Source organism: Ptychodera flava, chromosome 19, assembly GCF_041260155.1.
Source record: "Ptychodera flava strain L36383 chromosome 19, AS_Pfla_20210202, whole genome shotgun sequence".
Classification (NCBI taxonomy): Eukaryota; Metazoa; Hemichordata; class Enteropneusta; family Ptychoderidae; genus Ptychodera; species Ptychodera flava.
The window spans coordinates 1,638,597-1,663,192 of NC_091946.1; the positions used below are offsets into that span (position 1 = coordinate 1,638,597).

The following is a 24,596-nucleotide window of genomic DNA, read 5'->3' on the forward strand; positions in this document are numbered from 1 at the left end:
AACATGAGCCTACAGAAAGAAGAGTAAGTTGGTTGGGAGCCTTTTTGGCTGCAATCAAAGAAAGTAATTCCTCAGGTGTCACATATATCCGACACAGTTGATAATTAGAACCACAAAGACAGTCCTTCTCAGGATCACATCCCAAACTGTTCTTTTCAGGACTACCAAATACTCCAAAACTAGAAAATTGTGTAATGATCATTCATTCACTGGGTACATGAATGTTTGTTAGTGTTTTGTTGTTTATGATATTTGCCCAAAGAGTATAGCACTGATACGTCCATGCATTATCTTTGCTTTGACCTACCGGGGTACACATCACTTGGAAGTCTGACAAATTTGAATAAATATGATTGGCAGTTTCGTGACATTAACAAATGAGGTCAAATGGTTGTTCAGGGAACGAGTTTTTGAAATATATGCATTCTCTAACTAAAAACACAACATGTTTTCAGTTTATTTTCAACTCAAGTGTAGTTGCTATATATTAACAGACTTCATATGCAAGATTTTATGACTATGAACACCTTAAACATGATAAAATTACTTCATTCTTGGACAAAACTCCACATGTCCAATCAGCAGCATGAACTTTTTACAAATGCAGACACATACAATAATGTGGCTTTTATAAGGGGATGCTGCTGTTTAAAGACATTGTTTTCATAACAGTGGATGCATGCAGACCAATAGATGGGTTATGCCCTTCAGTAATGTGTTATATTTAATGAAATGGCCTCTGGGTGACGAGAGGTAAAAGCTACCAGCTGTGACTTCATAACCACTTCCTACCATAATACTAACTCACTCTCCATGCGGGATGCAGGGGCCGTGACATCTGGTCCCTTACTTAATGTGAAAGCAAAGAAATCTTGTCATGACAAAAGTTGATCAATAAAATGCGATATAAACCTGCAACATCTAGGACAATTTGCTTCATGGTTGCTGGATACAAAACACGTCAATGTGTGGTAATTTAATATCTAAAGTTCCCATGGTGCATTGCTGTGACTGTTTGCAGGAAAGGGCAGCCTGTGAGTCATAGGACAAAATCTATTCAATCATATTTTATGCAATACAATTTACATCAGTCAGTCTAGAAAGCCCCACTTGAGGAAGACCACAATGTGTGTTTCCTCAGATTCTGAGAATACATGTGATTATGCTATTCAATGCAATGCTTTGACCATGGTGAAGTAAACTGAAAGGTAGGATAACTAAAAATCCATCTGTAGTTTACATAACATTGAACGAAATGCTGAAACTGGCCACTCTTTCAGCACTGAAAACTGAGAGCGCTTGCTTCCAACACCTCTTTATATCAATATTTTGTTGGAAATGCCTGATTCATTGATAGGCTCTACAGGAGTGAGTTAGCAATGATAATTATCATAAATCTGGGGTGAGTTAGCAATGATAATCTAGTCAATAATTACTGGGGAGTCAGCAATGATAATCTAGACAATAAACTGGGGATTGAGTTAGCAATGATAATCTAGTCAATAAACTGGGGAGTCAGCAATGATAATCTAGTCAATAAACTGGGGAGTCAGCAATGATAATCTAGTCAATAAACTGGGGGGTCAGTTTGCAATGATAATCTTGCTAATAAACTTTTGCATTCACAGTGCGTGTAACGGCATGGCAAATTAGTGACGGCGAAAAATGCCTCCATGCGACAACTTTTGGACATATTTTCAAGATAACCTATGGCCTTTGTTCAGTTGTCGTTGAGTTTAAACACAACAGGCATGTCATACACAGCCGGACGTGGTAATAATTGGTCTGAAGAGGAAGTAGCCCTTTTGCTTGCAGTATGACAAATAGAGAGCATCCGGAAATTGCTGGCACTTGCAGAGACAATGTAGTTTATCAAACAGCATTGCTCAGCAGCTGAGTTACTGGTCTGCCAAGCGTGACGGTCTGCTGATAATTAGTCCTTCAGTTTATTATATGTTTTGATTCGTATGTGTCCACAGACTTGGAACAAGTCTAAGTAGCAGACAAAGCAGCAACCAGGCCCTTGAGATACTCCCATAGAAAAGGTGTACAGGCATGTGACCCTCAAATGGGTCACTTTTCCACAAAAAAATCCTTAAACATTGATCCATTTTTCATCCTTTAAATATGGATTAGTAACAAAGCAAAAATCCTGTTCTTTAGGAAAACCTTCTTGACTGTGTGGACACACAGTTTCCTCACGCTAATTCCCTGTATTTGCAAAGATAATCTAGTCAATAAACTGGGGATTCAGCAATGATAATCTAGTCAATAAACTGGGGAGTCAGCAATGATAATCTAGTCAATAAACTGGGGAGTCAGTTAGCAATGATAATCTAGTCAATAAACTGGGGAGTCAGTTAGCAATGATAATCTAGTAAAAAAACTGGGGAGTCAGCAATGATAATCTAGTCAATGAACTTGGGAGTCAGTTAGCAATGATAATCTAGTCAATAAACTGGGGAGTGAGTTAGCAATGATAATCTAGTCAATAAACTTGGGAGTCAGTTAGCAATGATAATCTAGTCAATAAACTTGGCAGTCAGTTAGCAATGATAATCTAGTTAATAAACTAGGGAGTGAGTTAGCAATGATAATCTAGTCAACAAACTAGGGAGTCAGTTAGCAATGATAATCTAGTCAATAAACTACGGAGTCAGTTAGCAATGATAATCTCACTGAAAATGGAATACATTACTTTAACTTTAGCAACTTCTTGTGAGCTGGTCTTTCACAGATATTTCAATAGGTGTACAAGAAATTTGATTATGATTTTATTTTTATATGCTATATTTATTAAAGCCAGGAGTTTTATCAAACAGTAAGTAAACATACTATCCTGACACTCATTCTCATCTAACCAACTCTGACCGATTAAAGTGACCAACTCAGAAAGGACATGGATCTTGACAATTGACAATGCAAACACTTTTGTTGGGCTTGCCTTTGACAAACTTCCTTCAAGTGTAGGAGTGGGTTTGTACTAAACAGGATGTGAATATGAAAGGGCTGCTGTCCTAGTTTAGTTTAATCACTGCATGTCTTCCTTTGGATCATTTCACAATCATGGCACATTGATAACGTTTGCAAATAAACCAAAATTGTCAGTTAAGGAATATTAATATTAATCAATAAAACAGCAAATCCAGATTTCCTTATTTGACATTTGACTACCTTCATGTTCAGAAAGAAAACAGTAAAATTCACTTAGGAGTAGTTTTTAACTACGAATGTTCGTAGTTTCAAGAGCAAATCATCTGAATAGATGACTCCATGTCTAACCTGGTTAATGACAATGGCAATGAACTTCTGTAAGAAAAACACGAAGTGTGGTTCATGGTATGCTTAAATGTCAGCTGCAGCAGAGTAGTTCACTTCTTTTACATGTAGGTCATGAACAACTACATGTAAAATACTTGCTTTCAATACATTTTTCTAGAAAAATTTACCATAGTGAAATTTAAGACAGTGAGAAATGCTGAAAATGTAAGAATAAACATCAGATATGCATCATACAATTGTTGCTTTGATTGAGAAACCATAATAAAAGCTACTTTCTTACCATCAAACTTCCGCCATCTTGACTTTAACGTTTCTCGCAAAAATCTGCTGGTCTCATAAATCCTGTCTTCGAATTGTTCTTTGCTGGTTATGGTTAATTCTTCTTCCATTTCAGCAGTGCAACACGTGAATCCTTGGGGACATACCTTAAGATGTTCACCTGAAATGTGTAGACATCAATTGAATTTATCACAACTATTGAATTCACTATGAAAGACTGCTTGGACTAATTCATTATGAAAGACTGCTTGGTTTACTTGATGCTAAAAAATAATCTGAATTGACGTACATATATATATGCCATAGTACTTTATCTGTGTACCAACATTGAATGAAATCGGTTCAGGAATAGTTGAGTTATGGCTCAAAAACACAAAAAAACGCAACAAAATGGCCGCCAGGCGGCCATATTGGATCTTATCCCGAAATAAGTTGACGTGCATATGTATGTCACAGTAGCACAGTGTCATCATTGACGCTATTTTTAAGAATAGTGTAATGTGATAACATACTTTCTCGAAACTAGGTTTCCTTTCTGAAACACAGAATATGATTCCGCAACGAAACCTAGTTTCAGGAAAGTGTAGGTCAACACACCAAACAGCGATGTTCATGTAAGAAAGGGTTGAAATGTGAAACTAATAAAACCTATTGTTTCGGAAAATTTGAACAGAAAATGACCAGCCGATCCTTATCTCCTGATGCTTGACAGCCATGACGAAACTCACAGAGGTATAGAAATTTTGTTTGGGCATAATCTATTGGCCAAAATACTTCTAGAAATCCACTCCTATCCAATCAAATTTGATGTTACGAAACAATGGTTGGTGGGAAGTTCTGCGTACATGGGATGATAAATGTAAAGACTGGATTAAGAACTTTCGATAGGTGTAAACTTTAGTTTCAAACGTCGTTTGTTTTGTGCCAGTAGGGTGACTAGTTCAACTTCGATCCATGGTGGAGGCCTGGTCAACTTGGACTAGGGCCGACGCAACTCGTCCACACTGTACCACACACATGAATTTGCATTGGCTCAAATTTTGCATCGGCCCTAAATCCCCCTTCTGGCCGGGACCAAACTGCGTCGGCCCTGGGCCGACACAGCGTGTCCACATTGTTTTATTTACGTCGGCCCGGGCCCAGCACCGGACGCGGTGCTACACCGACGCAAAGTGGTCAATCTGAACAGGGTTATTAATGGTTGACTGTTTTATTACATTTGTGGTTGATTTTATTACAATTGTGGTTGATATTACATTTGTGGAGGTTACAACATCTTTCATGGCTGATATATCTTATTGAAACAACTGTGATTTATAACTTTATTTACCCATTAATACATTTCAAAGCACCAAACAGCAGCCATTTAAATGGTAGAAAACATGGAATTGGAATGCTCTTTTGTTAAATTTTACGATAACTACCATTCCATATGCCTATGTAAGCTAATGCTGCCAAATATCGCTACTTATATCACTATCAAGTAAAACTCTGTACTTTCCAAGAAACTTGCACACCAGGAGACTAACAAAGACTTGTACACTGTTTTCGAACTGACAGGAAATCAATTCTTCAAAGTGAAATATCGTTAATGAATACTTGACAATTAATAGAATTTTTGGTTTACAACAAAAATATTCATTACTACTTTGACGTATTCTATCAAAATTGCTCTGATCAGTATAAAGTACACAACAACTAGAAAGAGGAGGATACAGCGTTACACAACTATTCAAGTACAGTTTATTATGTAACATCCTCTTCGGCAAACTATTCACCACGGGATGATTAGAGGTTCTTGTGGAAGAAATGGTGAATTCCTCAGTATCTACCATTCTATGTGCACGCCTATGTCAGGTTGCAAAACATTTTAGTATTTCATGTAATTGTGTGGAAATGTATTTTCACTTGTCTTTGCATATTTATACACCTATCTTGCACATTCTTCTGTGTGTAATAATCTTCATAATACTTATTTTATAGTCAATCCTGACACAGGAAGACAAAGCTTGTAACTGTAGAAGGTGAGAAAAGCAGTGCAATGAAATGCTTCAATAACAGAAAGTTAGCAATATTAGAAGCATTGCAAAGTATCTGATCTGTAACACTCCTTAAGATAAAACACCTTGTTTACAGATTCAAAGTGAATGCAATTATATTTGAGTATATATGATATAAAATATGATAAAATATATTGACAGATTGCCCAAGTGTGTCAAAATTGTAACAATGTGGCAGTAATTGTTTTGACTGGAATGTTTGAAAGAATTTATTGATGTATGTATCTCAGCTCTCTTGTCTACAACATCATTGTTTTTCATCAACTGTGTGCAAGTTGTGTCTCCCATTAGTGATAAAACACTAAATGTTTCAAACAAATCCAAAATGCTATACAGAATTAGTTGTTTGACCTGGAGGAACTACAAGCTTATAGGCAAACAATGGCTGCACTGTTGACAGCAAAACCAAAAACCTCAAAAGGGTTGGGTATTATCATACTTTGAAATGAAAAAGTTTTTTAACATGAATTCAAAGTGTATGTATTGTCTCAGAGATTCTTAAAACATCAGTCATCATGTTGACATACGTATGACCAAGTTATGTAACAATGTTGTCACACTGCAAGTGCAGACACATACACACTTTAAGCGACCATACAGTTTCACCATCACACCTCTCCTATTGTAGTTAAGGTGGAGCTGCATGTGGCCAACAGTTTTTTCAAAGGAATATTTCTTATTTTAGATAAAAAAGAAACCCCCTTGTACTATACATTTTCAAAAAGCAGAAAATCTAAAGTTTAGTATGATAGCAAAAGCTAACTCAAAGGATAAAGTGGGTGTATATTTGGGGTAAAAATCCTAAATTTCAATATTATTGACAGGGCTCGAAATTAGCAGTAGTTTCGCGTCCACAGACTTGGGCTACGAAAATCCACGAAATGGTAGCCTACACAGACTACAAAAAAATTGGACCTGAAATTCAGTCAGTACTTGGCATGCCATGTTTTGTCCGTCACTTTGAAACGAGTTAGCTAAATGCACAGAAATTGGCCATACTATGACTTTGTTAAATTAGAAAGACGACTGGCCCTGCTGTGGAACTTTGCAAAAAAAGTTTCGATATCTGAACTGACCTACTTGAATGCCAGGCACAAGAAGTGATCCCCAATAAAAATGCATTCTCATTGCATCTTGATCATAATGTATCAATCATAATGACACAGAAATTATGCCTCCTCCCTACAGAAGGGCCATGGTCTATTGTAAGCCCTGCTACAGTGTCTTAGTGCTGAGAAGGTTGTGTTGTTGTCATGGTGACTGTTAAAATTTGCATACAACTCTGAAAGGGAACGGGTTGTCAATAGATCACCAAACTTTTGAGTATCACTATTGTCCATTATATGTTCCTTGGGTATTAAGTGTGTGCAAGTATACAAATCAAATGACTAAAAAATTCACTTCATGGGCAGAATTTTGAAAAAATAGCCTTTTCTTGTCTGGTTAACAAAAAAAGATACCCCTGAACTAAAATATGCATGGGCTACAAACCATTGCCATCGGGCTACCAGAAAAATGGTAGCTCAAGTGGACTACCTGGGAAAAATGTTAATTTCAAGCCCTGTATAATAAAAATTAAGTTCTAAAACTTGACACTATTTTCTGAAAGTAATATTTCACTTGAAAGAAGAGTACATGTAGAAAAAAGGACTATTTTATTTTACATTATCTATCCTCATTTTTAAATGGTATGGGTTTGAAAGACTGACACTCAGGAGAAGTGTATATAATACCATCAAGGACACTATGTGCTCACATTTGGTTTGAACTGGTCCATTCAAGAAATAATTTAAACCGGAAAAACAAGAATGTCAAAAGCAAATAAGGTGTCCAACTTAGGTACTGGAGGTCATCTTTAGAAACATGCATATCAACTTCTATAGCAATGGGACAAGCAGATCCTAAATACATGAGCAAATGTCAACAACAACAAAAAGACAGAGAAGGTTGATAAAAAGAAAAGGTGGGGGGGGGGGGGGGGGGGGGAGAAATGTACCGGTACAAGGGATCTGGTAAAAGGAGTAATGCTACCTCATCAATCTTCTAGACCCTACACCCTCCTGAATATTAAATGTTCCCCCCCCTGGTATTACATAAGGCCAGCTGACAGGAAATGTATTTACAACCTTGGGAATTTTTTAATTAATGCTATGAGTGCTATCATTTGAATGAATCATACTTAAGTTAGTTACAGATAGTGAAATGCCTTCCACTGTGGGGGTGATTACCACAACTGGAATTTAAGGTCACAAACTGAGAAAATTGCCTATTAGTATTTTTAAATTTCTGTATTTTTAAACTTTATGTTTTTTGGAGCCTGTAAATGGGACTTGTTCCCGTTGGTCTTCCTTGAAATAAATAAATAAAAAAATAAATAAATAAATTATCCTGGATGCAATTTCTCAACAGTTCTGGTGTATCTTACATGGAAAAGTTGCAAAAATTGGTCCACAATGAAAAATACATCTCAGCTTTGTCTTCTGGATCAAATTTTACTACAACTTGACATGACAAAATTTTGTTCACGGCCTTCAAAACTGTCTCAAAACATATCCTTGGTTGGTGTAGGTCATTTAAGGTCACAAACTGAGAAAATTACCTAAAATATACAAATGTGGGGGTTTCTAAACACTTTGAGCAGAAAATTTATCTAATAACATCCCTCAGGACTTTTGTACCAAATTACAAAGCTATCAGACAAGTAATTTTTAGAACAAGTTTTCTTGACCAAAAATGACAAAATTGTCTTGAAAATACAAATTTGTATATTTCAGGACAATTTCCACATATCTAACTATTGTCATCTCTGGAAATCTGTGTACCAAATATAAAAGTTGTCTGTCCAATGGCTTTAAAAAGAAAATACTTTTCAAGATTTTTTGACCAAAAATGAAAAAATTGCCCTAAAACAGTAATTATCGTCATAATTCCAACAAATTAGAAGAGTAAGACCCTTGGAAACTTCCAACCCAAATTTGAGAGCGATTGGGCTGGCAGTTTCAGAAAAGGAGAACTTTTACGTAAGGTGACTGGAGAGGCTATTTTTGCACCAATTCTTTTCTCAGAGTTAATGTCAAGTTTCAAGTGTTAGAATCAAGATATTTAGTTCAAATTTTAAGAATAACTCCCTAAGTTAATACTTTCTCCAAAGAATATAAAAATTGTGTATTTGCAGCCATGATTTTGATATATGACACCAGTAAATATTAAACTTTAATTTTTCATGTTACTTTTACATATTTGAATTGAATAATAATTGGATAGTATTAATATTACCAAATGAGTTATAAATATGTTGGCACCATTTATTGTAAGATTTGTACAGCAGGATTTGTAAATAAAATTTGTTTTTATGATTTTACGTGGGTTTACATATCAAAAAATTATTACAAATTCTTTCAAATTTCAAAATGTGATTTTTCAAAAAGTACTTCAAATAAAGGAAAATTGTGCCATAGAAATCTTATCTGTAAGCTTGTTAATAGGCTGTTAAATTCCATGTCCATATCTCATTTCAAAGGCAGTGTTTCCCCTGGGTTCCAAAATCTTGTAGCAAATTTGGCTAGAAGACCTAAAAAATTATTCGCCAAACCAGATATTCAATTAGCCAAGCCGATACCACTGATCACAAATGACGTCATTTCTTTCTCATTAATATGCAAAAATAAATATTTGTCTGCATTTTCCGTAAGAATGACGGAAATAAACCCTGTTAGTGCTACTATGGATACTAAAAGTAACACCAATTTATGGTTCAGATTACAAGGTGCCAACATCAGCCACACATACAACATAAAATTTGTCCGAATTCCAAGCGACACTTGTCCAAAGTTAGGCCATGGATGTCCATCCACGGTTAGGCGTATGCAAAGTTATTCAGTAACAAACCTGAAATCGCATATCGCTACAGACAACGGCACGAAACCTGGTTCAGCATACTAGTTTTTTTCAAACGAATCAGATATCCATTCTCGTAGCAGTTCGAAAGTAAAATACTCTCAGACTTGAGAAATATGTGCATTTTTTAGACTTCCAATACATTTGCTTTACGCTTGAAGTTTAGCAAGCGAAGCTCGGACAGCCCACAGCGTATCAATGGCGCTTGGGTCAGGGGTCATCATCAAAGACGTCAGTGTGTATTCACAGCCAGCTTCAATCATGCCATGGATCGCGGAAATCACGGATCATAAATCCAAATGTTCACGTCTATTATGTAAACAGAACCGTAAAATATCAAATGTATACCCTTTTGATATGCAGAAACATCTTTTTGTTTCACTGACGATCAAGTTAAATGCTCAAATATCGCGACAAGACTTGCGTATTTATTTGCACGTTGTGAACGCGGAACTAGGCCCACTCGGCGGACGAGCGAGCGCTTCTCTGAAAGTCTGTATTACGATGTCACGTCACAATACACCACGGTCCGTGATACACTGAAAATTGTCGCGAATTTATATTTAAGGGAGCCAATTCACACAAGTTTCTAACGCCAGTAAAGGTATTTTCTTGTTGGCAGCAATACACCACGAACATTTTCACTATTCAGGAGTGCCTTACTCGCTCTACGTTCTAAAAAATGCCATGCATATGCTTTTGACCATGCCGCTACCTTCCTTTCCAAATTCACGGTCGACCACAGTCCCTCTATATAGCTTTACTTGCACTTAAAATGTGTGTTGTAGGGGTGGTTCCCCCCATATTGGTGGAGCAGCCAAAGTCAAAAAGGAAAGTTTGCCGTTTTGCTTAGTTTCACCGTCACTACGATCCTTCAATTCAATTCAGTGTTGACGATGACATGGCTGTCACTGCACGGAGTTATCTGTAGGCACACATTGCGCGTAGTCAAACCCAAAACTTCGCAACATTTTAGTCAACTAATCATGATATACTTGCGGTACTATTGATTTGTGAGTTATTTCGTTACAATTTTATTCATACTGTATGTGTTACAAAGGTCGGGGATGCACAGAGATACGTATTACGTCTCAAGTTGAATGCAGGACATGTGCGCGCGGACAAAGTGATGACGTCATAGTGCAATTTTCGATTCGCAAGTTTGGCTAACTTTTGCCAAAATCTTCTCGCCAAACGCTACTTTTTTCTCGCATTTGCGATTTGGCGAGCGGGCAGCGGAAACACTGTAAGGTTGGATTAAATTGGTATATAATTATGTAGGAAAACTGTTATTCTGTCAAAAATGTTGAAAACAAGCCATATTTGTACCCTCTTTTGAAGTCACAGAGCAGTTTTTTTGGTTAATCTCACTTTTGACACCTCTTTGACACTCAAAGAATCTAAAAATGCATTTACAATAGCAGTCACTCACTCTGAATGCCAGCACCGCCTTGTCAAACTTTCCTGAAAAACAGCAAATAATAACTTTCCCTTTTCAAACATTTTATTAAAAGCTAGGGACCTCTACCATAGTTAATACACTAAGGACTCCCTAAATTCTTCTTATTTGGTCAGTTTTTCAGAAGTTTCAACAGGCTATAACTCTGCAATGCCTTTGTGCCCAAATTTCTGGGTTTTTTTATTCCACAGAGAATGTTCACTACTTTTATATTTTAATAGTTTATTGAAGTTTATAACTGACGCTCTAGCCTTTCCAACCACCTTAACCCTTTTCCTGCCAAGTCGGTGAAAATCCGCTTGAAATTCGGTGTAGCCAGAATCTAAGCACTGGTGACCGTTATTCTCCCAACCCTGTGGAAATCGGGCCCTTTTTGGGTACCCCTTTCCTGCCAAGTCGACGGCACTACGTTTTGCTATCCCCTGTGCGTTTAGGGGTCATCCGAGGACAGGTTTTCTGACAAGGAACGCCTTTTCCCCTCGAAATGGGTTCGCAGGGAGTCGATAGACAGGGAAAGGTGCAGAAACCTGTCCGCCAGTCCCCCACACCCGAGGGGGGCTGGTTTTTTTTTACCGCTTTTTAGCGGACTTGGCAGGATAGCACGGTGACGTTTTCTGGCGGAGTTGGACGTACTTGGCTGCCTGGCACTATAGAGATTGCTGCCGAACTTGACCAACTCGGCAATGCTAATCTAGAAGGCTACCTCTTGCAAACGACTTGGCAGATATGCCGATGGTGCGAGACGAAAGTCACTTATTCAGTTGTGCGTGACTGAAAATGAGAACGTCTTTTTGACGGGACGGCTCGACTTGTTCCTCTCCGATGGAACGGATATGAACGACTCGGAAATACCATTACAAACTGGTGTCCGACGTACTAAGCTGGGCTTCAGCTCTGCAAGTTCAAGCCAGGCAACGTCCTTCACCGCCTTGGCCGTGCCATTCAATGGACGTAGCTTTGGATTTTTTATTTATTCCATCGTCCGAAGTATTGGCTCTGGTTTGCAGGCAAACGTATCCTCTTGCCGACGCATTGGTAACTACGTACGCTGTTTGCGTACAGAGAATTCAAAAGGTGACATGAGGTCAATATGCTACATGTACGGGGATACCGCCTGCATTTAGCAGGGACTGCTTTTGTTATGCAAACCAGCTAGCAGTACAATATGGCTGCCAGACATGTGGACACGTCGATGGCTAGAACAATGGAAGCATATTGCGTTGCACCCGTGCATCGCAAAAGTGAACTGAAGACTTGGGGGTAGTGACTGGTTATCACTGGTTAGCTGCAGCCCAAGCCATGTCGGTACAAACCCGTACCTGACTGAGGACCACTCGATTAAGTCAGTAATGAACGGTAACACTCGTAAGCCAACTCCCAACTGAGCTGGCAAAACTACGTAAAGCTGTGCTTCAATGGCTCAGCCATGTTGTTAATACAACGGCAAAAACGTAGTTTTTGTGCTACACTGCCAAGTCGTTGGAGGTACGTATTCAATTGACCCTACCCTGGGGAAACAGGACAGGTTTGACGGTGCTGCTGCACCCCTAGCACGACCCTCAGGGTCTCTGACTAACAGACGAGTGAGGTGATGTTTGTGCCTAGCGGACGTACGTAATACTGAAGGAGTTTATTTCCGAAAAAATAAACATGAAACGGCAATAAAATGACGCACTCCCAGGGGCAAACAAAGCCGGTGACCTCAATTTTTTCTGCAGCAACCCTTGAGCTCCTTCCCCTGTCTACGGGCATGTAGAAATTATCGAAGTCTAACACGTATAAGTACGGCTAAAACTACCCTGAAAATGGGCGATTTCTGCCAAAATGCCTGGCAGGATAACATGCAGGAGAGCCAATCTTTTGCAGGCACATATTATGGGGCGGTTTTCTACTGACTTGGGAGAATAACGGACAAGGGCGCTCGGCAGGAAAGGGTTTAATATGAGAAAAATCACCAAAAATTCAGCGAAAATACAAAATTCAAGATATCTTCACAATATACATATAACTGTATAAGGTCCACCTAAGGTACTTGCCCACTGATTTTCAAAGCAATCAGAAAAGTGGTTCCTGACTTATTAATTTTTGACCATTTTCACATTTTTAAGCTTATTTGCATAATTTTGGCAATGCAGACTTCATTTGAACAAAATCCCATCTATAGCCCAGGATGCATCCACACACCAAATACCAAGCTGAAACATGCAGCAGTTGGCGTGTTTTTGATGTTGATAGACATACTGTACATACGCACATACGTACACACACACATACAGACGCCACCGACTTCAGCTTATACGATAACTTCACATTGGTATACCAAATGTGAGCTAAAAACATGATTAGCAAAGTGAAAATGCCTCTTGTTTAAATTGTAAAAAGAAAAACATGTAAAAAAATAATGTAAAAAGCAGAAGAGTCATTTTTTTAAAACACATGAAAAGTTTAAGAAAATTTGACCAAGCCAGAGTGAAGTGAAATTATTTGGAATACTGAAATTGGGTGAAAAGAGAAGCTGGGAAATCGGGTGATTTGCTTATATTTGCATAAATTAACACTTCTTTATCACACAACTTACAACTGCTTTACAACAAGCTAAAAGGTGAACTCAACCAATATTTTAATTTTAACCTTTGGTCAACAAATTAATTGAAATTGAATGAATATTTGCAAAAACGTGATTTTTGAGCTAAATACGCTGTGTTGGGTGCAGAGTCCCCCTTAACTAGGTCTTTTTTATTAATGCAGTGCCTTTCTTTACTGCCTTATTTAGTGCATCTTCTGTGTCCATTATAATATTCATCAAATCCATGTTGCATAATTTAGTTGTAAGAGCAACAAGCTGATTTCATGTTTCATGGGCAAAACACAAGGCAATGATTACCAATGTAAGGCTGCAAACCTGTTACCACAACTGCAGAAATGCACTGGTCTAGAGTTTTCCATGTCAAATAGTGTGACCCTTGGAAATGGAAGATTATATTATTGAAACAGCCTTGAATGTCAGGGTCAACTTTTAAGTGTACTTGGGACTCAACTTTGAAGAAGACTATGGTTGGCTGGTTTGTACTCAATGAAAGGATTAGAGTAAATTGCCAACTAGAACTCCATCTGTCTGACAAAACCAGCACGATTCAACTGACCTAACAAAATCTGGATGTTCTACACTTGTCATGTGACACCAAATGATGACCGACTGCAGTCTTTAAACAATATAACGAATAAAACTGCTCCCAAATGGGGAATTTTATAACGGCAAGTTTAAACAATAATATAATCACTGTTATAATTCTCAGTTGAGTATTAACCACAGCTTTGTTGTCATACTATTCTGCTATACCATATCAATGCTGTCCATCCATCAGAGAAAGTAATTTCACTACATCTATTCTGCTATACGCTATAATCATTTCCAGCAGTCAGAAAAACCTAATTTCACTACATCAAGTCTCTACACTCTTTCATTCTGTTTCATTTACATGTGCCCTTGATTTATCTATAGATCTTTTTAGGGTCTATGATTTACAGAATGATTTTCTTAGTGACAGAGAGTTAACAGTTCAGACATAAAAATATCCTGAACTGAACCCCTTGAACTTCCTTGATACCTTGTTTTTCAATTCTCACTTTTACCTTTTTCTGTGTCTCTCTGGCATGATTATAATTCGACCCTGTGTCCCAGTTGAAGGCTCAAACTGCAACTGTTTGACATTTCTTGACCTCAAAATGTTTAAATTTCTAAAGGTAGTCTTTCTATCATACCCATGAATAAATGATGTTGCCTTGACCAGCATTCATTTGTGATAAAACTAGAGAGCAATTCAAGGAGGCTTTAACTCATTTTAAATTTTCTACCATGTTAAAAACGTTACATAAGATGTGAAGAAAATAGAAAATACGATGCAAAAGGGAAGGACATTCATTTCATGTTTTTGAGTGGATGACACTATATTGCGTTTTTGAAGTGTCCAATAGGTATATAAACCATGTCCAATGTCTTCCGCATGAACTCCCAGAGGCAGCCATATTTGAGTGTGGCAGGAATTTGTTATCTTTCTAAAACTTACACATGCAGTTCCATTTAATGGTTTAAAATATTTGAACACACATCACACAGTTCAGTGACTAAAGGAGCAACTCTAATTTGAAAGTAAATTCATGAACATGATGCCTTTGTTTACTTGAGTCATACTCCTGTAGCAGTATAGCCATAATAATTGAAATAGTCTTCTAGGCAGCTTAGTTTGGTTGTTGCCTCTGTCAACTTGCACGTAGGGCCAAAATGATAAAATGCGCCTACAGTACTAAATAACTTGTTTTCACACCGTGGCCTTTGAATTATTCATTGTCTGTTTTTCTTATGTCATAACTACCCTTCTTCATTCTAAAATTGACATTTACTGCTCAGTACCTCTGCAATAAATGTTCAGGTGAACAAACCTATGAACACATCAAGAATAGAGGATGAGGTCAGAGGTCACAATGGTCGTAGGCTACAACTGGATGACAAAGAAAATTCTGTGGGAGTATGGCCTTCATTAAACTTAGTCTTTTCACACACAAAATACAAGTTGCGGCTATTTCAAACAAATTCCTACAATGGCAATGATGGCATGATTAAGCCCACCAAAAGATTAGTGCTGAAGCTCACGTGACCTTCCAACATTCTTTCCTTGAAATACAGATGCCAGATTAATAGCTCAACTATAATTGCTTCCATACTGAAGAAGTTTTTTGCAGGTGATGTCGGAAAGGCAAAACCAAGTGTGACTTTTTCTCTAAATGAATTAAAATGGACACAGAGCCACATTGAATTTACATGTTTGTTGTATGATAGACACAAATTTGTTGACTTAATTGACAAAGACATCAAAATGATGGAGACTAGTTATATGTTTATGCAAAAGTTGATACAGTACAGAAACATTCTCAATGTTTATATGTGAGAGAAATACTGAAACCACCTCAGGTCAAATGTAAGAACAAATCTTCCCAGTAGATGCTTGGAGGCTGCAATGTGAATATCAGATTTGCATCTTGTTGTCTTTACATTTAACTCTTTTCCTGCCAAGTCCATATTTCACCACTAGGTTCAAGATGGTTAAAATTAATGAAACACAACATATTCCATATGGTGTATTTTAACATAATACTGTACATTTGAAGGCTGTTGAAAACAGAGATACTGTAAAAATGATTTTTTTTGACTAAAGATGCTATAACAGCTCAAACTAAGTGGGTGAAAATATGTGATGTTTTGGCTCAATACTGCTTTTTACTGACTTGGCTGATGGGGAAGTGATACAGTTATTACTGTCTGGCAGGAAAAGGGTTAGTTGAAGATATTTTTTCTGTATAAATCTTGTTTTTGAAACGCAATCTAAAACTTGTTACATTTGAACAATGCTGATGAAATAAACACAGCAGCTATGGTTAATGATAACTGACATAAGTTAAAATGATATACATACACGAAAGAGAAATGTTTGAAATTAATGAGTAAAATACAGAGGAAAAGTTGTGCATATTTTTCTACAGAATAAACAGTAATTGGCTAAGCTGTAATAATCTGTTTGGAAAACGTTTTAAAGAACAGCAGTCAATCTGTCTGACATTATCATAATTACACCTTCACCTACCTACCATTGGGTATATTCTAAGATATCTACATGTGTACTTTGTTTTCATTGGTTTCATAATGAGGTGTTAACACAAACTATTACTGTTGTTTTACGACTTATCCGGACACCAAACTTGCTAATTACCCAGCTGATGATATTGAGACTTTGATCGGTAATTACCAAAGCACTTTGGTAATTCACCTCAAACTTGATACTTGATCTGGCTGCATGAGTGCTCCATGGGGTACACAATGTGTATACAAAGTCACTGATAAGTATCATACTAGTGCCATAAACTAATTTGTGACCAGGGGTTGGCATTCCACTGAACAGCATTCCTCAGTGAAACCAACATATGTACATGTGTGCTGTTCATCCGTGCTACATGTAAAACTCAACTACGGAGAGGTAAGGATAATGGGTCGTTAGAGTTTGTTAAATTACTTCTTAGAGCAGAAAAACTATTACTAACGTTAAAACAAGCTGACATTGGAATTCCTGTTACACCATTGTGAGGAAAATCCTACATTATCCAGTTTATTTATAATCCTATGACCCTCCGTCTCCATCACCTCGGAATTTTCCCACTCCACGCATCCGCCATTGGTTTTCCTCCTCTAAAACCTGCAGTTTCATTCATTTGAAGCAATTATCCTTTCATCCGTGAAGAGTTTTTACCGGTGACTATTACAACTTTCACTGCCAGTTGTTGTTTTCATAAGATGCAGACCATTTGATACTGATGTAGGTGAGTTGCTTTTATGTGCAGGCAATGCAGATGCCACTTCACAGTTCACACTGTGCTGTTGATTGGCAAAGTACAAGACGTCTTTGTTTCACTTTTTTTTATGTCAAGATATGATTCATGTGAAAATTTTACAAAATATCACTGATGGGATTGTGTTTTCAATTTCCTTTGATGCAGGGATATGAAATACTGCGTCAGTTTAGCTCTGAATCGTTGCTGAGTTTTGCTGCCTTTTGGCAATGGTTGTCTATCAGCATAAATGTGATCGAGGAATGCCCGTTCATGAAGATAGAGAGATTGAAAATCTTTTCTGTATTCTAGCTTCCTTTACAATTTCTTCAGGTGTAAGTTGATTTAGGAAAGTGATTGAAAGTTTTAGTGGTGTTCAATAATTGTGCCTAAATCAGCACGAATTGAGCGGAAAAAGTATTTAAGTAGGACTGTTCAATCAGACATGATGTCCATTGAAGTTACAGAAATCTTTGTGGTGCAGTGGGTAGGTTTACTGCAATGCAAGTTGTATTTGTCCTGTGTCGTCATTTTCATCACTTTGTTCAGCAATTTTTTGTATGGGTACACTGTTGAAAACTTTGAGTGCAAACTCATGTCCGTCAAATTGGTTTATGCTATCACTGTATGCACTGAGATGTCGGCGTCTGTGTTTACACTTTGCCACCCATGGAGTTACTGCAGCCAGATCAAGTATCAAGTTTGAGGTGAATTACAAAGTGCTTTGGTAATTACTGATCAAAGTCTCAATATCACCAGCGAAGTTGCTGGGTAATTAGCAAGTTTGGTGTCCGGATAAGTCGTAAAATCACTAGTAACAAACCAATGCTTTCTTGCATGCTAAATATGCTGCAAGTAGTTTTATTTGGAATGAATGAGTGACATCAAATATGAATATTTGACTGAAACAAAACAGTTGAAAATTTCTCAATTATTCTTAAGAATAAACAAAAAAGTTTCCATCAAATAAATCAAATCCGATGTCAACTTGGAGTGCAGCAAGGAAGTATTTTATCACCTCTTCTGGTTACTTTATTTGTAAATGACATAGGTGACCATGACTTTGCTGGTGTTCATATTGCATATATCAAACTGTTCTATTTACTGTTTGTAGACGACCTGACACTCTTTAGTACTATTGCCATTGGTTTGCAGCGCCTCCTTAATAACTTATCAATATATGCCACAAAATGAAAACTCAAGGTGAAAACCACAAAATCAAAGATTGTCGTTTTTAGACATGTGGGAGATTAAGATCTTATGAAAAGTGGTTTCTAAACGGGAAGAACTCAAAGTTGTCCCCCACTATAACTATCTTGGGGTCTTATTAGCTAATTCTGGTTTGTGGAACCAAGCACAAAGGCATCTAGCCAGCAAAGCATCCATGGCTTTGTTTGGTGTTAAGCAAGCTCTTTCACGATTTGGAAATATTGATGTGAGCTTAGCCTTTAAAATCTTTGATAGTAAAATTCTCCTCATTCTTATGTATGGCAGCGAAATCTAGGGTTTCCACAAAGGAGATCAAATTGAAATAGTTCACAACAAATTTTGTCGTTTTGTTCTTAACTTATATTCAAATGCAGCTACCCTTGCTGTCAAAGGTGAACTTGGGCGGTTCTCTTTGCGTTCTAATAGGCTAGTGAGAATAATAAAATTCTGGTTGCGATTGCTGGCAATGCCCGTTAATCGTTTACCTTATAAATGTTACATATTTCAGTACGACGAGGCTGAAAAGAATAAAGCATGCTGGGCATACGATGTGAAAATGTTGTTGTTTTCAATGGGAATGGGTGAGGCATGGGTTAATCAAGGAGTAAGTAATCATGTTAATTTTATTTCTTTATTTAAACAGCGTTGTCAAGATTTTGATATTCAAAACGTTGTCAAGATTTTGATATACCAAAAATCAGACCTCTAGCTCTATTGGCTCGCTCAAAATTAGATATGTGCATAATTAATGAGGTACAATATGTGGTGTCATAAGGTGTCCCATCATACCGAATATTAAGGGTGAAGCACTTGTGGTTACTGAGTTATGGACAAATATGTATATTTGAGGTCAAAGGTCACCAAGGTCACGTGACATTTTGTCAAAAAAAAATATTGTATTGCTAAGTTATCCCTATATACAAAAAATCAGACCTCTAGCTCTATTGGCTTGCTCAAAATTAGATATGTGCATAATTAATTGTCCTTCATTTCCAAGTATGTTAAAAGTCTTATGATGAACATTACATACATCCAAATTTTAAAAAGATGAATCTGCATCATCAGCACAACTTGGATTCACTAGAACACAACTCCGTACATTTAACCCTTTTCCTGCCAAGTCCATGAAAATCCGCTAAAAATTCGGTGTAGCCAGAATCTAAGCACTGGTGGCCATTATTCTACCAACTCGATGGAAATCGGGCCGTTTTTGGGTACCTCCCAGTGTGTGAAATTAAGATAAAATAGCTTCGGGTCATAAGGGCCTGCACCAAGCCAAAGCTTCAGGTCCTTACAGAAAACTGCCGGTCCTCAATAAGTGCAGTTGTCAACTTCTCCACCAATACTATGATTTTGAATGTTGTAATATTTAATTTTTCATGTCCTTTTATCAATAGAGTCAGTAAGTATTCACTCAAAAAGACTATTGTTCACATAGATTGCAGAATAGTGTAGTGAATGATCATGAAATATTCATCTACATGATCTGGAATCTGGAAAAGATCACAGCCTTCATCTTCCTCATTGTCATGCGCACACATTTATCAATGTTTTCACCATGGGGGGAGGGGGGAATATGGGACTAACAGGAGAATTTGACATTTTTCTAGCCATGTCAAATCCCCCACTCTCGGACTATAAAATGATGTCAAACATCCCGGGGGCCGGGGAATACTGGCTCATGCACTGGCTACATGTGGCTGATGAAAGCGAGAAAATTTATCTCTCATGACTTTCTATGGGGAATGGTGTTCTCTGTACAAATGTACACTACACCAGGGCATGTGATATTGTGATTTGAAAATGGTTGGCAAGCTGAAAATCACTTCTGAAATTAGCCAACGCGAGTGGTAGAAGAGTGAGTGAATAACTTAGTACCTTGAAAACAGTCATAAGTGTATGAATAATTTTTTTATGCAAACATTGATTACTACGTATTTTTTAAACAGAAGGGAGACAATACTTGGTATGTATTTTGATATGACGTATGGATTACTTTCAACATTTTTCAAAAAATAAATATGCTTAAATGTGGCCTCAGTTGCATTCATGAAGAAACAGGTGAAGTTAAAAGGACAAGTATCGTAACTTTTACTCGATTATAGAAATTGCAGACAACATGAATAGCAATTGCCACTCGCGGAAATGAATGCATATTTTCTGATCGAAAAGTTTTGCCTGAGCGTTTGCTGGGTCTCATCGCCCTTTGAAAGCTTAAAGTTATTAAAATGACTCTGAAAGGTTTGACAGACACTCGATACTGCTGAAAACCATCGACACCGTAAAATCTTAAAAGACGTATTTTTTGCGACATTTAGGCCTACAGCCCAGGATGAGGGTGAGTTTTGCATGCCTGTCGTAAAACGGTACCGATATACATCGAAACAATTTGAAGGCCTACTCTCGGCCTTAGAGAGTATACACGACGGATCGTGCAACTCGACAAAACTGTTATGATAAGGCCGCTCTGTTTTATAAAATGTACACTTATTATCGCGTCGATATATCGTGGTAACAGTCGGCCTTGTGAACTTTGGTTAAAGACCAACGAGCAAGCAAGATGTTCTAGCGGTTGATTGTCGACTGCAAGTAGCACAATTGGGCTGTCGTGTAACATCTAGTCCTTGTATCGGGCGTAGTTTAAAACCATAGAGGTAAAAAAAAAAACCATGTTCAAAACCAAATATGATTAGTCAACAGCACTGTTATCTTAATAGGTTTTTGTCTTAAACTCTTCTATGAACCGTTTATTTTTTGAACGCTTCGATGGAAAATCAAAGCAAAGAAAACGGAGTCAGTTTGATAAAACGAAGGGCTGTATTATGTACATTTATGTACATTTGTGTACATGTAAATTCCGAACACTTAAAGTGTGGAACTAGTGAAGTGATACTGGGTGTTGTTGTCATATGACACAGATATGCTAACATTAACAGGGTTACACTCACTAGACGAGTATTATTATAATATTGTATCGCATTGTTGCACCAAAATCAATTCATTCGATTGCTAGAATCTGCATGCACGGACATAATCCATACTGATCTGAATGTAATCAGCTGCACCATGCTATGCGCGTCGATCGGAGGGATTAGACTCTTCGTAAATCAGAGTCAGTCATCATCTGCATCTGTTACAGGTCTTGACGGAGAAATTTTCATCATTTATTCTAAATTTCTGTCGGTCATAAGGACCGACATGTTGCTAAAAACTTTCGGCCCGACGAGAAATCTGTCGGTCTCGGACCGTCGGACCGACGTTAATTTCGCACACTGGTACCTCCTTTCCTGCCAAGTTGACGGCACTACTTGTGCTATCCCCTATGCGTTCAGGGGTCATCCGAGGACAGATTTCTGACAAGGAATGCCTTTCCCTCTTGAAATGGGTTCGCAGGGAGTCGAATGACAGGGAAAGGTGCAGAAACCTGTCCGTCAGTCCCCACACCCGAGGGGGTCTGTTTTTTTTCAACTGCTTTTTAGCGGACTTGGCAGGATAGCATGGTGACGTTTTCTGGCGGAGTTGGACGTACTTGGCTATCTTGCACTATACAGACTGCTGCCGAACTTGACCAACTCGGCAATGCTAATCTAGAAGGCTACCTCTTGCAAACGACTTGGTAGATGGTGGCGATGGTGCGCGACGAAAGTCACTTATTCAGTTGTGCGTGACTGAAAATGAGAACGTATTTTTGACGGCACGGCTCGACTTGTTCCTCCGATGGAACGGATATGAACAACTCGGAAATACCATTATAAACTGGTCTCAGATGTATTAAGCTGGGCTTCAGCTCTGCAAGTTCAAGCCAGGCAACGACCTTCACTGCCTTGGCCGTGCCATTCAATGGACGTGGCTTTGGATTTTTTATTTATCCCATCGTACGAAGTATTGGCTCTGCTTTGCAGGCAAACGTATGCTTTTGCCGACGACTTGGTTACTACGTACGCTGTTTGCGTATCGAGAATTCAGGGGACACGAGGTCAATGCTACAGGGATATCGCCTGTACTGAGCAGGGACTGCTTTTGTTATGCAAACCAGCTAGCTGTACTATGGCCACAAGGCATGGGGAGATGTCGATGGCTAGAACAATGGAAGCATATTGCGTTGTACCTGTGCATCGCAAAAGTGAGACTGACAACTTAGGTGTAGTGACTGCATGGTTATCACTGGTTAGCTGCAGCCCAAGCCGTGACGGTACAAACCCATACCTGACTGAGGACCGCTCAATTAAGTCGGTAATGAACGGTAACACTCCTAAGCCAACTCCCAAACGAGCTGGCTAAACTACGTAGAAGCTGTGCTTCAATGGCTCAGCCATGTCGTTAGAACAACGGCAAAAGCGTACTTTTTGTGCTACACTGCCAAGTCGTTGAAGGTACGTTTCAATTGACCCTACCCTGGGGAAAAAGGACAGGTTTGCCGGTGCTGCTGCACCCCTAGCAAGACCACCAGGGTCTCTGACTAACAGACAAGCAAGGTGATGTTTGTGCCTAGCAGACGTGCGCAATACTGAAGGAGTTTATTTCCGAAAAAATAAACATGAAACGGCAATAAAATGACGCACTCCCAGGGGCAAACAAAGCCGGTGACCGTAATTTTTTCTGCTTTAACCCTTGAGCACCTTCCCCTGTCTACGGGCATGTAGAAATTATCGAAGTCTAACACGTATAAGTACGGCTAAAACTACCCTGAAAATGGGCGATTTCTGCCAAAATGCCTGGCAGGATAACATGCAGGAGAGCCAATCTTTTGCAGGCACATATTATGGGGCTGTTTTCTACTGACTTGGCAGGATAACGGACAAGGGCGTTCTGCAGGAAAGGGGTTAATCACGAAAGAGTGGAAAGTCATACAACAGTATTTTCTAAAACTTCCCTGTATCTTTCCCGTTTACAGTATAATGCTCTGTGCTGAGGTAGTCAAGCCCGAGCTCTGCATGGCAGGGCTGTGTGTTAAAGGCATTATACGGCCTCCCACCACAGGCTGAGCACATCGTGTTCCTAGGCAAGGTGGGTGTGCTCGAAAACAAAGATCAATGTAAGTTTTGGATTCAAAATCAGCTGTTTTGGCAGAGAAACTGCGCTCCGCATTTCCGACGCGCTACCAGTGGTTTTGTCTATGGCAGTCAACAGGGCTGTGGTGGGAGGCCGTATAACGCCGGTAACACAGCCCTGCCATGCAGAGCTTGTCAAGCCCCAGTGTTCTGTAACTCTTGAGAATTGCCAGGTTACACTAACTTGACTGCAGATGGCTGTTTACATTTTCATTGATAAAAACAAGATATACCAACACTAAATTGGTTCAAAACTTTTGACAATTTTCTCAATAGGAATACCCTTACATGTAATTTGGAAATTATCAAATATATTCCTGCTGCATACATAATGAAGTCTGTTTCACTCATTGCATAGTGAACGTAGCATTCAAACATAGCAGTCATTTTGAATTGACTGTTTACGGGGGAAACTTTACTTGACTGACCAAGGCCATTTACAGGTAAAATACTGTAACAGGGGAAATTTAAGGGATGTTTAAGAAAATTGGATTGAATTTTTGAGCAAAAATACACCAAAAAATACAGAGCTTCTGCCTTTAACTACAAGAGTAAATTAAATATCTAACACTTCAGAACAATTTCTCATAATTGCAACAGCAAGAGTGTACCACTTTTGACACTTCTATACAGTAAAATCCTGGAGGAAACATAAAACACCCTATGGACTTATTTATATAACATGAAATGTAGTTTTCAACATTGTGAAACAAATTTTGTTGGCATTTCAAATTCCTGTACCCCAAATCAACTTTTATTAAAATCAAGTTTCTTGCTATCCACCACTTCAAATAACTGAACACAAAATGCCTTATTAAAGATTTCCTTATATTGATATCCAAATACAACATAAAAACAGTCAAGCAAAAGTAGCCTGTATTTTGGGTAATCATGTCCATAGCAATCAATGATGTCTTACGTATACCTGGACACACCACAGATGCCAACCCCTTACCCCACAAACTTTGCATTAATGAATAT

General features: G+C 38.2%; 1 protein-coding gene across 1 annotated transcript in view; it reads right to left on the reverse strand.

The window, feature by feature from the left end:
* LOC139118334 (glypican-6-like) overlaps positions 1-24,596 on the reverse strand; it is an 80,770-nt gene that overhangs the window by 53,534 nt on the left and 2,640 nt on the right. Inside the window, exon 2 of the mRNA XM_070681595.1 lies at positions 3,563-3,721. Coding sequence (XP_070537696.1) covers positions 3,563-3,721 — 159 coding nt within the window. The remainder of the gene's footprint in view (positions 1-3,562; positions 3,722-24,596) is intronic.